General features: G+C 40.3%; 1 protein-coding gene across 3 annotated transcripts in view; it reads left to right on the forward strand.

The window, feature by feature from the left end:
* The window catches only part of sv2 (synaptic vesicle glycoprotein 2), a 69,991-nt gene that overhangs the window by 8,596 nt on the left and 46,198 nt on the right, over nt 1-15,197 (forward strand). For all 3 annotated transcript variants that reach the window (XM_069902769.1, XM_069902768.1, XM_069902770.1), the window contains exons 2-4: nt 1,245-1,334; nt 11,141-11,302; nt 13,948-14,110. In XM_069902769.1, coding sequence (XP_069758870.1) covers nt 1,245-1,334; nt 11,141-11,302; nt 13,948-14,110 — 415 coding nt within the window. The remainder of the gene's footprint in view (nt 1-1,244; nt 1,335-11,140; nt 11,303-13,947; nt 14,111-15,197) is intronic.

A 15,197-nucleotide genomic window follows, 5' to 3' on the forward strand; every position in this document is an offset into this window, starting at 1 on the left:
AACGGGCAGGGTTTAAAGCTCTAATTCAAAAAGCAGTGCAAAATAAAAACCTGGATGCAAAATAATAATGAGAAACGATCAAGAAAGGGACAATGGAGAGATGGAAATGTTTTCATCCATGAGTAACATTGCAACAGTCGGTCTAGTAGTTGTTCAAAATAGCAGTGGCATCTGGTGTTGAAACTAAGAAGTCCAATTTTTTATTTGAGATGATGTTCTAACAGTCTATATTCCATTTTATTTTTAAAATTCACCCTGGGCCATTTAAGTGGACTGCTGTGGGCCTAGGGGCCGTAGTTTGCCTACCTCTGACTTGGAGTTTGTGGAGAAGGATGCAAGGGTCCTTGTCATGGATCATCCCTAACAGGAACGTAACTGAGGGTTATCTGATTTACAGGCTGTTCCCGAAGATGCCCTCATGGATAGACATCCAGTGCTGCTGGACAAACAACTCTTGAGTCTGCTCGAACCTTGTTGGTCTTTCGGCCCAGTGATGTGAGGGAATGCTGCCAACTGGCACATTCCAAGCTCAGTGCAGCCTACACAAGGGATCTGTGGTGAATGACCACAGTCTAGGATGCTTCCATTACCAGGCCCTGAGGAGCTGAGACTGGTGGGAGGACTAAACCCAGGGACTAAACATCAGTGGAAAAGGTGTTATGTAGTAAAATAAATGGTTAACACTACAATGTATAAAATTGAAATGTTTTGTGAATATGATTCTAAGAATGTCAAGACTGTGCTGTCAATATTTTTATTGTGAATAAAGTTTGTTTATAAAATTTAAATAATACAGTGGACTTCAACTTGACTTTTAGAGGATTCTGGCTGGGACGAGTTCCCAATACTCTATATCCCTTCTCTTTCTTCCTTTAAATTGCTTCTAAAAATCAACTGCTTCAATAAGGTTTTGGACCCAATTTACACCCAATTAACCTACACTCCAGAATGTTTTGAACAGTGGGAGGAAACCAGAGCCCTCGGGGAAAGCCCACACAGACACGGGGAAAACGTACAAACTCCTGACAGTGCGGGATTTGAACCCTGGTCCAGATTGCTGGCACTGTAAAAGGGTTGTGCTAACCATTACACCAACTGTGCTCCCCCCTCCTCGCATTTCCTTCTGTTTATCTATTTTTGACCAGTTAATGCCCCCCTCTGACTTGCACCTACATTTATGTGAAAGCTGCTTTGCATTTTGCACAAACCTCCTTGGTGATGAGAAATGACTTCACTTTCAACAGAAATCCATGAATGGGACAAATCGCAAACGTCCACTGGGGAGGGGAACCGCCGCATTGAACTGACCTTCGAAGAAGCAGTGAAGGAAACTGGTAAGGACCTGAAACATTCACTCTGCCTCTCAAACAGTAGAATGATAGAACCAGGGAACATTAGAGCACAGAAACAGGACTTTCGGCTCTTCTTATTTGCATAGTCCCACTGACGCTCCCAGTCCATAGCCCTCCATACCTCTCCCATCCATGTACTCATGTACTTGTTCAAATTGAATCCACATTCTCCACTTCAGCTTTTACTCTCACCACTCTCTGTGTGAAGAAGTTCCTCCAAATGTTCTCCTAAACTTTCCCTCTATCACCCTTAACTCATGTCCTCTTTGTATCTCATCTATCCTCAGTGGAATAAGCCTACCTACATTTACTTGGTCTCTACCTCTCAATTTTAAATACCTATCTAATCGCCCCTCATTTTTCTACGCTCCAGGGAAAAAAATCTTAATCTGTTTAACCCTTCCCTGTAACTCAATTCCTGAAGTCCGGGCAACATCCTAGTAAATCTTCTCTGCCACTCTTTCATTCTTATTGATATCTTTTTTGTAGTTAGGTGACCAAAACTGCATACATTAATACATATTTGGCTTCACCAATGTCTTGTACAACTTCATCATAACATCCTAACTCCTATACTCAGTGCTTTGATTTTTGAATATGCCAAAAGCTCTCTTTACAACTGTATCTACCTGTGTCGCCACTTTCAGGGAATTATGTATCTGTATTCTCAGATTCTTCTGTTCTACTGCAGACCTCCATTCCATAGCATTTACCATGTATGTCCTTACTTGGTTTGTCCTTCCAAAATCCAACACCTCATACCTGTCTGCATTATAACTAACTGCCATTTTAGCCCATTTTTCTAGCTAGTGCAGATCCCTCTGCAAGCTTTGAATGCCTTCCTTGCTGTCCACAATACCTCCAATCTTAGTGTCATCTGCAAATTTGCTAATCCAAACTACCACATTATCATTCTGATCATTGATGTAGATGATAAACAACGATGATCCCTAAGGCTCACCACTAGTTACAATCCTTCAGTCTGAGAAGCAATCATCCACTACCACTCTCTGGCTTCTCCTGTATAGCCAATGTCGAATCCAGTTTACAACCTCAACATGAATACCAAGCATCTGAACCTTCCTGACCAACCTCCCAGGTGAGACCTTGTCAAAGGCCTTACTAAAGTCCATGTAGACAATATCCACAATCTTTCCTTCATCAACTTTCTTGGTAACCTGCTTGAAAAACTCTATAAGATTGGTTAAACATGACCTACCATGCACAAAGCCATGTTGACTATCTCTAATTAGTCCTGGCTATCCGAATACGTGTATATTTCCATCTCTTAGAGCCCCTTCCAATAATTTACCTACTACAGTACTGATGTTGGCCTCACCAGCTTATAATTTCCAGGATTACTTTTGGAGCCTTTTTTAAACAACAGAACAATGCGAGCTACTCTTTAGTGCTCCAGCACCACTTCTGTGGCGAAGAACATTTTAAATATTTCTGCCAGAATCTCTGCAATTTCTACGCTAGCCTCCCTCAAGGTCCGAGGGAATATCTTGTCAGGCCCTGGAGATTTACCCACCCTTATTTGCTTTAAAACAGCAAGCCCCCAATCTTTAATTTGTTTAGGTTCCCCGAATGGATGATCGACATTTTTATCAAGAATGAAGACAGCGAGTATGTTGGGGGCTAGTAGGGGACTGGAGAATGGCAGAAGGATGGCAGACATATGGGGAGATGGAGGCAGTTGATTGTTGGGTGTCATAGATAATGAGGCAGTCGAAATAAAAGTGATTGGGTGGAATAAGTTGAGTCCTACTGGGTGAAGTTGGAGATGCATACGGGGGGGGGGTTATTTGTGGAGTCAAAGGCTGCCATTGCGGGGAGTCACGTGATGGAGTAGTGGCTGGTAGGGGAATACCAGCCCTCTCCAGAAAAGAAGAAATAAAGTGAAGAAAGCACAAAGTTCAAGAAATACAAAATATAACAAATAAAAGATGAAGTTGTAGAGAAAAGAAAGAAAATAGCACACAAGAAGGAAAAAGTAAAAACAACAGGGAAAAAAAATAAAAGACGTCAGAAGAGAAAGGAGAAGGCCTTACCTGCATGAAGAAACAGGGAGCCGTCGTGGAGAAGAGAGCCCATTCTCCGAGGTTGGTGACGACCCCGCAGAGTCACGACCGCTGAACTGCAAAAATGGCTCTCTGAGCCAAACAAAAGTGCGCAACTGCGCTTACTAAGGAGAAGGAGAACACTGGCGGGAGGGGAGCTCAGCCGAGGAGCAGGCAAACACAGCGCGACCAGCTGAGGGATGCCCGACACCAGGGCTCTCAGCTGGAAGAGGAGGAAAGCAACAGGAAAGGGTGTGATAGGAAAGAAGAGCAGCAGCAGGAGGCCCAACAGATGAGTAGCCCAGAAGAAGAGGACCAACAGCAGGAAGCCAAGCAAGAAGAAGCCCAGCAAAGTGAGACAAGCAATTCATCAGGAAAGTTAGAAGAGACACAGATACAGGGAAGAGAAGAAGAAGACACAAACACAGGTACAGACACAGAAGAAGAGGAAGAAGAAGACCAAGATCTGCACAGAGAAATAGAAGGTAAAACAGATGGACAGAATATAGATAAAGTTTTTTTCAAGAACAAATGAGAGCATTAGAAGAATGGTTGACATTAGAATTTAGTAAAATGATAAGCACAGAAGATAAAAGTGAATAGATTAGAGCTGGTCATGACAGAAATAGGGAAAAGAGTAGAGAATGTGGAAGAGCGGGAAACGGCTGTTGAAATGGAAATTAATGTCTTAAGAAGAAAATTGGAAGAAAGTGATAAAAAAGTTATCACAAGAGACACAAGAGTTGTTAGCTCAGAAAATTGATATGTTGGAAAATTATAGTAGGCGAAACAACATAAAAATAGTGGGCCTAAAGGAAGATGAAGAAGGCACAGATATGAAGGAATTTATAAAAGGATGGATCCCAAAGGTCCCAAAGGAAAGAATGGAAATAGAAAGGGTACACAGAACACTAGCCCCAAAACCACAGTCTCAACAAGAACCAAGATCCGTTTTAGTAAAATATTTGAGATATACAACAAGAGAAAATATACTGGAGCGGGCAAGGAATAAAATTAGAGAAGACAATAAACCATTGGAATACGAGGGTCAAAAAATACTTTTTTACCCAGACATAAGTTTTGAACTCTTAAAGAAGAGGAAGGAGTTTAATACAGCAAAATCGATCCTATGGAAAAAAGGTTATAAATTTATGTTAAGACATCCAGCTGTGCTTAAAATATTTATCCCTGTGGAGCAAAACAGATCCGGAGGAAGCACGAGAATTTGCAGAATGCCTGCAGGACAGAAGGAGAGATGAAGAGTTGTAACAAGAATGAAGAATGGCGATAAAATATATAAAAAGATGTAAAAATAATGTATATGTAAGAACTAAAGAAGGGAAAGAGAAGGGAAGAAAGGAAGTAAGGAGAAAAAAAGAGGGTGAACTTTGTTATATGTGTAAAAAATAATGTCTTTTCTGGGGGTGGTTGGGTGGGAGAGAATAACCGTCACTGCGAAATCAGTTGACACTTGCGAGCGGGTTCACAATCCAAATGGAGAGAGGAGTTGTGGTTGCCCGGCAAGGGATAAGAGGCAACTCAGAGGGGGGGGGGGGACATTTGGGGCTAAGGGAATATTGGATGTGGGAGTTGTTGAAGTATTTTATGTTTAAAATGTGTTGTCATTCATTGAGTTTAAAAAGGGAAAACTGAGAGATGAAAATGGGGAAAAGGGGGATGGTGGTGGAGAGGAAGCGGAAATGAGGTATAATCAGGATATGAGAGGGCCATGTTGAATTATATGACTAAATATTAATGGAATACATAACCAAATTAAATGGAAGATGCTATTAAATTTACTGAAAAAAGAAAAAAATAGACATTGCATTTGTGCAGGAAACGCATCTTACTGAAGTGGAACATAGTAAATTAAAGAGAGACCTGGTAGGGCACGTAGCGGCAGCATCATATAAATTCAAAAGCTATATTAATTAATAAAAATGTACCAGTCAAAATAGAGGAGGAAATAATAGATCCAGCAGGGAGGTATGTAATGATAAAGTGTTAGATATATTCAGAATTTTGGAATTTGCTCAATATATATGCACCTAATGAAGAGGATCAAAAGTTTATGCAGGATATTTTTTTGAAGATTGTAGATACGCAAGGGAATATATTGATAGGAGGGGACTTTCACCTTAATTTGGATCCAGTGTTGGATAAAACTGGACAAAAGACTAGCAAAAAGAATAAAGTGGCCAAATTTATGGTTAAATCAATGCAGGAAATGAAACTTATGGATATATGGAGGAGGCAACACCCAAAAGAGAAGGAATTTTCATACTATTCGAGTAGGCACAAAACTTACTCAAGGACTGATAAGTTTTTGTTGTCAGCCCATATTCAAGGGAGAGTTAGGAAAATTGAGTATAAAGCTAGACTACTATCTGATCATTCACCCCTGTTATTAGCAATAGAACTGGAGGACATCACACCAAGAACATACAGATGGAGGTTAAACTCCATGCTATTTAAAAGACAGGAATTTAGAGAGTTTATTGAACACCAAATTAAAACGTTCTTTGAAATAAATACGGAATCAGTGAAAGACAAATTTATATTATGGGATGCAGTGAAAGCCTTCATTAGAGGGCAGATAATAAGTTATGTGACTGAGATGAAAAAGGACTACAATTGGGAAATAGAGCAGTTGGAAAGGGAGATAGTAAGTACAGAAAAGGAACTATCAGAAAGGGATGATATAACAAAAAGAGAATTGATGGACAAAAAAGTAAAATACGAAACTTTACAAACGTAGAAGGTGGAGAAGAACATAATGAAAATAAAGCAAAAGTATTATGAATTGGGAGAAAAAACACACAAAATATTAGCCTGGCAACTTAAAACAGAACAAAGTAAAAGAACTGTATTGGAATCAAGGAAAAAGGACAAACCAATTACATATAATCCAATGGAGATTAATGAGAACTTTAAGGAATTTTATGACCAATTATACCAAACTGAGAACGAGGGGAAAGATGATAAAATAGAAGAGTTTTTAGCTAAAATCGAAATTGCAAGAAGAGGAACAAAACAAACTGATAAAACCATTTGAAATAGAGGAATACAGGATATATTAAAAAAGCTGCCAAACAATAAAACACCTGGAGAGGATGGACTCCCAGTAGAATTCTATAAAACATTTACAGTTATTAATTCCTCCTCTCCTGGAAGTAATGAACCAGATAGAAGAAACACAAAACTTGCCAGATTCATGTAAGACAGCAATAATTATAGTAATAGCAAAGGATCCACTAACACCAGCATCATATAAACCAATATCTCTACTTAATTTAGATTATAAGATAATAATGAAATTATTAGCAAACAGATTGGCCAATTGTGTACCAAAAATAGTAAAACAAGATCAAACTGGATTTATTAAGAAAAGACGAACAGCAGATGATGTCTGTAAATGTATTAATTTAATTCATACATTTCAAGGAAATAAGATGCCAACAGTGGCTGTTGCTTTAGATGCAGAAAAAGCCTTTGACAGGGTAGAATGGAATTATTTATTCAAAGTATTACAGAGGTTCAATCTACCAGAAAAAATATATTAATTGGATTAAAACATTATATAATGGACCATTGGCAAAGGTAACAGTAAATGGATATGTATCGAACCAATTTAAATTAAGTAGGTCAACTAGGCAGGTATGTCCATTATCTCCCTCACTGTTCGCCTTAGCAATAGAACCATTGGCAGAACTGATAAGAACAGAAAATAAAATAAAAGGGATAAGAATAAAGGAGAAGGAGTATAAAATCAGTTTATTTGCAGATGACATCGTATTATACTTAATAGAACGAGAGATATCAATAAAAGAATTACATTAAGAAATTGAAGGAATATGGAGAAATATCAGGGTACAAGATCAACACAAATAAAAGTGAAGTGATGCCAATGAGTAACGCGGATTATACAGAATTTAAAAAAGAATCACCATTTAAATGGCAAACACAAGCAATCTGATACCTAGGTATTAGGTTAGATAATAATTTTAGCCACTTGTACAAATTAAATTATCAGCCACTAATAAAGAAATTGCAGGAAGATTAGAACATTGGAAAGAATTACCACTAATGATGATAGGGAGGGTAAATTGCATTAAAATGAATGTCTTCCCAAGGATACAATACTCATTTCAATCGTTACCAATTCCCTTAACAGAGAAATTCTTTAATGAACTAAAGAGAATAATAAGGAAATTTTTGTGGAAAGGGGGGGAAACCAAGGATAGCGTTAGATAAATTAAGAGAGGTGCAACCAAGGTGGTTTGCAGTAACTAAACTTTAAAAATTATTATAGAGCAGCACAATTAAGGTATTTATCAGATTTTTATCAGACAAGGGAAAAACCAGATTGGACTAAGATAGAGCTAGATAAAATAGGGGAGAAGGTACCGGAACATATACTTCATAAGTGGGATGAAAAGCTGGTACAATATAAAAGCTCACCAGTATTGTATCATTTACTCAATATATGGAAGAAGATTCATTTAGAAAGGAAAAAAACAAATTACCAAATACGAAAATTATTATTGATGCAAATCAGTTAATCCCTTTTACAATGGATAACCTTTCCTTTAGAGCAGGGGTGTCAAACTCAAATTCACGGAGGGCCAAAATTAAAAACTTGGACTAAGTCGAGGGCCGAACTAAATATTTATTGAAAATTTTCAACAACATCTGCATGTTTTCTCTTCTTTCAACATATGTAATGTTAAACTTTTTCTTATTAAAATAAATGTTTAATAATAGTTTTGGATAAACTCTTTCCAGAAGCATTAACAAATGAGAAATAAAATATTCAATAAATAATATTTCCCTATAGAGGATTTGTCAAATGTTGCTAGTGTGCTGTCAAATAGTAAAATCTGAGGGCTATTGAGAATGTGGGAGAATAACATGATTCCTGAAACAATCAAATGGGTGACTGATTGTGGGCATGAACTCTAGCAGGGTTATTTGCCATGCCCTGTTTCCATTGGTACAGATATCCTTTGATTTACACACTTTTCAAGTTTTATGCCTAATGAGCTTGTATCCAGGTGCAGGACCATTTTTAACCAGGATTATATTTATCACAGTGACATGAAACTATTGGAAGATCGTTTTATCCTGAGATTAAAGTTCATAATCCTTACTCAGGCCTGCGTGCGGGAGGGCGGGGTTTGCGGGCGATCGGGTTGGACAACGACAGTGCGGGGGCATCGGCTCTCGCTGCAGGGCGGCATCTCGGCGGATCAGCGGCCCCGTCACCGTGAGTCGCGGGTTGGCCTGCAGCAGGGAGGGGGAGTGGGCAACGGTCCTGGCGAGCTCAGGCCAGAGGCCTCCGGTTCCGGGCGCTGGGAAGCGGCCTTGGCTTCCCCTGACACCAGCCAGGCCCCAAAACCAGAGTCCACGGTGAGACCCTGCAACGTAAACAGAGGAGGTGGGGGCGATTAGCAGACTGACGCCAATGCATTCTGGGATTTGTTGTATTACTGTGCATGCGCTATACTGGCGCGGCGGCCAGCGGGCTACCTCTAATTCATTTTTGAAATGATCTTGTGGGCCAAATATAATTATATCGGGGCCAAATTTGGCCCACGGGCCAGAGTTTGACATGTGTGCTTTAGAGAATGGGAGAGAAAAGGAATTAAAAGAATAGAAAATTGTTCTTTGGGAAATAATTTATTAACATTTGAACAATTGAAGTACAAATAAGGAATAACTCACGGTACAATGTTTGCATATCATCAACTGAAAGCTTATTTCAAGGATAAATTGGGAAACAGACTGAGGTTACCAGAAGGAAGCAGCTTTGAATATGCGATTACAGACACAATGATAATTAAAAGATTTATAACGAACATGTACATCAAACTGCAAGATAAGGAAAATGATAAAATAAGCTATAAACCCAAACAAAAGTGGGGAAAACGATTTAAGCATAAAGATAAAAAATGAAACATGGGAAAAGTTATGTTCTGGAACTATGAAGAATATAATAAACACAAGGTTATGCATGATACAGTATAATTGGTTACACAGGTTATAATATCACGCCCCAAAAGTTAAATAAATGGGATCCAACATTATCAGACAGATGTTTTCGCTGAAAGAAGGAAATGGGAACAACAGGACATGCAATTTGGGCATGTGAGAAAGTGGGAAAGTTTTGGGAAGATCTAAATCAGGTATTAAATAAAATCACAAAAAGCAACATTCCAAAAAATCCAGAGATCTTTCTTCTAAGTAAGATAAGAAGTAAAGAACTAGGCCTCAAACTGGATGAAGCGCAAAAAAGATTTATTATGATAGCCTTAGCAGTTGCAAAAAAATGTATAATGTCAACTTGGAAATCAGAAGAGAGCCTGAGAGTACCGCAATGGTACATGGAAATGAATAAATGTATTCCATTGGAAAAAATTACATATAATTTAAAAAATAAAGTCACATTATTTGAACAAATTTGGGAACCATACATGGAACATAAGAGAGGGCTTGCCTCGGACCTCCACACCCTAAAATGATAAGAAGGCAAAAAGACTTGATCCAGTGTGTGAAAGTAGATGACACATTTTTCTTGTTTATTTTTCATTGTGTGATGACATCGTTTAATGGGTTTATTGTATATGTTGAATGTTTAATGGTTTTGGAGGGTGGAGGGAAGGTAGGGGGGAAAATTGGTGGAGAAAATGCCACTGTGTATATTTAAGAGGGAAATGTTTGTATGTATTTTGGTTGATATGGTTCACAGTGTGAAAAATAAAAAAATATTAAAAAAGGCTGCCATTGCAGGAACTTGATAGGGTAGGTGATAGTTAAATGAAAGCTGTTAAAGAGAGATGAAGGACAAATAAATTTATTCACAACACAGTAGAAGCCGATTCTGACCATTGAAACACTTGCTACCCATTACATCCCATTAATCAATTAATCCATACATTTTTGGAGGGTGGGTGGAAACCGGAGCATCACAGGTCATAGGGACAATGTATAAACTCCTTACAGTGGATTCAAACCAGGTCGCTGTGTTAACCATGCTGCCCTTAGACAAGATGGAGCTGAATGGTTTTGGGGAGGAATCCTTTTCATAGAAGAGGATGGAACCAGAAGGGGGAGAGAGAGAAATGTGGTTGGGAGAGTGTGGAGAAGGGGAGGATCAAGAATGGAAGTAACTCAGAAGGGATGCGTTCTCTGTAATTTGAAGATGTAATGTTCATACTATTGACCTGTAGACTACCCAGATGTTAAGTGTTGCTCCTTGTATGACACCTTCCTCCACCTGGCCCCCTTCTTACCTCTTACCTCTGTATCCCTTTGTATAGCACCTGCTATTCAACTATCTCCATCTATCCATCATCCTCACCTGTCCCTTGTTCACCATTCCCCTACTGGCTAACCATACTCCCTACAAGTCTACATTCCCTACCTCTCCAAACCCTCCCACTGTATCCTCATTATATAGGTTATCTCCCCTCTGCACTCTTTGGGTTTCAACCCAAAACCGAGCACCATTGATGGTGATTGACCCTATGAGTGCCTCCAGCAGAGTGTTTTTTTTTGTGTGGTTGTCTGCCTCCACAGATGCTGTCTGACCTTTTGAGTTCTTCTCGCTGTTTGCACTCTCGTGTCTCCAATGAATTGTGAGGATTGGGATAACATTTGCTAAGCAATGCAACGGTCAGGTTCTGTGCTTTGTACATGATTTCTGTTGGAATTTTTATTTTAAAGGTTTTGGGACATTTCACATGTTGCTGTTGGTTATCTGCGGCTGGGCGAATGCCAGTGATGCCGTGGAGATTCTGTGCGTGTCTTTTCTGCTTCCCACCGCCCGGTGTGATCTTCATTTTGGCACAGCAGATATGGGTTGGCTCACAGCAAGTATCTTCCTAGGTAATTCTCTTATAGCTTTTGCACATTGTGCCAATAGGCTCCATTTAATATGAACTGGTAATTGGCAGAGTGAGAGGGAATATTTGTCTGTCCCATTTACATCCTAAGTCTATAATTCAATGAAATACAGTTGCAATTACAAAATTAGAAATAAATCATTGACAAATTTATGCCTATTAAATTCACATAAACTGTACATGATAATGGCTTGCATTTTGGTTTGTTGGGGAAATCTCATTTGACATTATTTGATATATTAGACAATGGAATATTTAATTAAAAAAAAAATTTAGACATACAACCCTGCTGCCCACCCAGTTCACCACAACCGTTTGAACAGTGGGAGGAAACTGGAGCTCCTGGGAAAACCCGCGCAGACACGGGGAGAACGTAACAACTCCTTACAGACAGCACGTCATTTGAACCCCGGTCCCGATCGCTGGCGCCGTAACAGTGTTGTGCTAACAGCTACACTAACCATGCTGCCCTTTTATCCTTTTTGTTCTCTCTGTATTGCACAGTTTGTTACATTTTGTTATCCGTTTACAGTTATTTATTTACTTACGTGTGTGTTCTGTCAGTTTTTTTTAAACAATTTGTGGTAATTCTGCCCGGCCCGCAGGACAAAGAATCTCAGGGTTGTATGTGATGTCATGTATATACTGACAATGAATCGGAAAAAAAAAATCATGTTGGAGTTGGGACAAAAGATCGAGAAAATTCTAAAAAGTTGTTTAGAGGTTGGAAACGATTCAGTGAGGAAAAAGAGTTATCGAGTTTATCGTCACATGTACCAAGATGCAGTTGTAGAGTTTGTTTTACAACAGACCAGTAAAACACCTCATGCATAGTTTAGCAAGTAAGACGCAGAACATCATCAGACTTCTGAAGGTTCTTCCCCAGTATTGTTGGGGCAGCAGGGTTAGTGTTGCAGATAGCACAATGCTGTTAGAGCACCAGCGACTGGGGTTTGAATCTGTAAGGAGCTTGTATGTTCTCCCTGCGTGGGTTTCCTCCCACCCTTCAAAAACGTACCGGTGTTATTGGTCAGTTGGGTGTAATTGGGCGGCACGGGCCGAAAGGGCCAGTTGCCGTGCTGTATTTCTAAAATTAAAATGATCAGACGTCAGAGTGAACCTCAAAATATTTACTGTCTTGAGGTTCATTCAGATGCAGCGTTCCATGTATGTCAAATGGTGTAAATGATTTGTGGAATGCTTCTCTCCTCATGCATAAAACCATCCAAACGCTACCGTCGGAGAGCAGCAGCAATCATCAGGGGGATCCATTTCACCCAGCACATGCTCGATTCTCGCTGTTACCATCAGGAAAGAGGTATCGGTGCCTCAAGACTTGCACCACCTGGTTCAGGAACAGCTACTACCCCATCACCATCAGTCTCCTCAACAACAAACTCAATCAGAGACCCAATTAAGGCCTCTTACCTTTGCACTTGGATTTTTTAAATTCTCTCACAGTTTGTTACATTTTGTTACCTGTTTCAGTTATTTATTTGCTTACATGTGTGCGTTGTGTAGTTTTCTTTTTAACAATTAGTGGTAATTCTGCCCGGCCCGCAGGACAAAGAACCTCAGGGTTGTATGTGATGTCATGTATGACAATGAATCTGAAAAAAAATCACGATGGAGTTGGCACAAAAGATCGAGAAAATTCTGAAAAGCTGTTTAGAGATTGCAAACGGTTACTTGGTGCTCTTCAAAATTAGTATTTTACTGCGCTTGTTGCGTGCAGGTTTTCACAAAATCTTAGGAACTTTCTCCTAATTTGTCATGATACTTATCAACAGCCTGATGTGGAATTGGTTTGGGACTTTTCTAAATGCACAACATTAAAAAAACATATCTAATTTAACATTCAGATACTAGCATTTGGATTACCGTAAATATGTATGTATAATGCATTTCGAGTATAATGCGACCCCCCCCATTTTGGAGGGGGTTTCTTGCGGAGTAGGTGGACTACACTTGGTGAGTTTTCCATTCAAACCAGTAAAAAGCTCTGGGTTCAAGTAAACTTGTTTGTTGCCCTACTGGTGGAAGCTTCTTTTTAATGGGTTGTTACTGCAAGGCTATCTGCTCGGTGAAGACATGACACACAACAGGAAGGGGGAAAAAAAAGATAAAAAATGGCTGGCTCGGTTGGCCTTTACAGCACCTGCGATTGGAACCGCGCTGTCTGTAAGGAGTTTGTATGTTCTCCCTGTGTCTGTGTGGGTTTTCCCCAGGGGCTTCAGATTCCTCCCACCATTCAGGGTGGGGGTGTAGGTTAATTGGGTGGCCAAAACGGACTCTTACTGTGCTGTACATTTCAAGCTTGAGCCCTTCATCATACTTTGAAAGAAAGGGTTCAAGCCTGGAACGTTGGTTATATATCTTTTTTTCTTTGCTGTATAGAGGACACTGTTTGACCTGCTGAGTTTCTCCAGTGTTGTGTTTTTACTTCAATCACGGTGTCTGCAGACCTTTGTTTTACACACGCCACTGGAAGGAACTGAGGGAGCGCACAAATTTGCAGCCGCTACGTACTCCAAAATTGAATGTGTAGCGGTATAGGATAAAGACATGAACCAGGAAATGACACGTCACATCCTGGCTTACAGTAGGTGTTTCTCCCCATTTCTGCAGGTATGATGATTGGGGGCTACGTGTGGGGGGCCCTCGCAGATCAGAAAGGTCGTCGGAGAATCCTTATCCTCTCCTTGACAGTGAATGGTGTCTTTGGAGCTGCATCTAGCTTGGCATCTAACTTTTGGATGTTTCTAATGCTGCGATTCTTTAGTGGAGTGGGGTGAGTAATGGATCGGGCTTCCTTGGGCCTCCTATCCTTTGTGGCGTTTGGGGGGAGGGGTTGCGTCTCCTCTAGCTGTCCTTCAATTTCAAGGAGGACACCCCCACTCTGTGGTGGCTGATCAGGCCAATCATAGACCTGTCCTCAGGTGGGGCAGGAGCTGTCTGATGGGGCAGATGGATACTTGTACACTCTTTCTGCTTCCAAGAACATAAGAAAAAGGAGCAGGAGTTGGCCATCCAGCCCATCTGCCATTCAATGGCTGATCTGACGATCAGCTCATCTCCACCTACCTGCCTTTTCCCCATATCCCTTAATTCCTCAACAATGTAAAAATCTATCCAACCTTGTCTTAAATGTATTTTCTGAAGTTGCCTCCACAGCTTCATTCGGAAGTGAATTCCATAGATTCACCCACCCTCTGGGAAAAGCAGTTCCTCCTCATCTCCATCCTAAATCTACTCCCCTGAATCTTGAAGCTATGTCCTCTAGTTCCAATCTCCCCCACTAATGGGAACAACTTATCTACCTCAATGACCATCATAATTTTCTTTAAGATCCCTCTCATTCTCGTAAATTCCAGTGATAAGTCCTCTGCCTGCCTCATCTGCATGGTCTTGAGCTTCTCGATGCCATCCCAAGTGCTCCTGCTCCACTTGGGTCATGGGACTCAGAGTAGGTGGGGATGTTGCATTTCCCCAAGGAGGCTACAAACACACACTTGAAACCTTGTCTCTGTCCATATTCCGGAGCTCGGAATAGAGTGCCTGTTTTGGGAATCTGCTGCCAACGGTGTGAACAGTGTGGCCAACCATATGTGACCATTTGACTGTAACCAGGGCCTCGCAGTTAGGGGGTGTTGCCATGTGAATTTTTGTGGAGTTAATGTTGGGGATTTTTCCAGTACTTTGGGTTCACTGCTATAGTTAGTCAGGGCCAGGGATCACTGCTGTCTGATACACCACAAGTTTTCCACCCAGACTGATATCTTGATCTGCAAAAATCCTTTAACTCTGTTGACCAAAATGTGTGCTAGTGTCTTGATGAAGCTGAACAATAAGTGGATTCAGCTCCACTTACCGGCCTG

This window comes from Narcine bancroftii, chromosome 11, assembly GCF_036971445.1.
Source record: "Narcine bancroftii isolate sNarBan1 chromosome 11, sNarBan1.hap1, whole genome shotgun sequence".
Lineage (NCBI taxonomy): Eukaryota > Metazoa > Chordata > Chondrichthyes > Torpediniformes > Narcinidae > Narcine > Narcine bancroftii.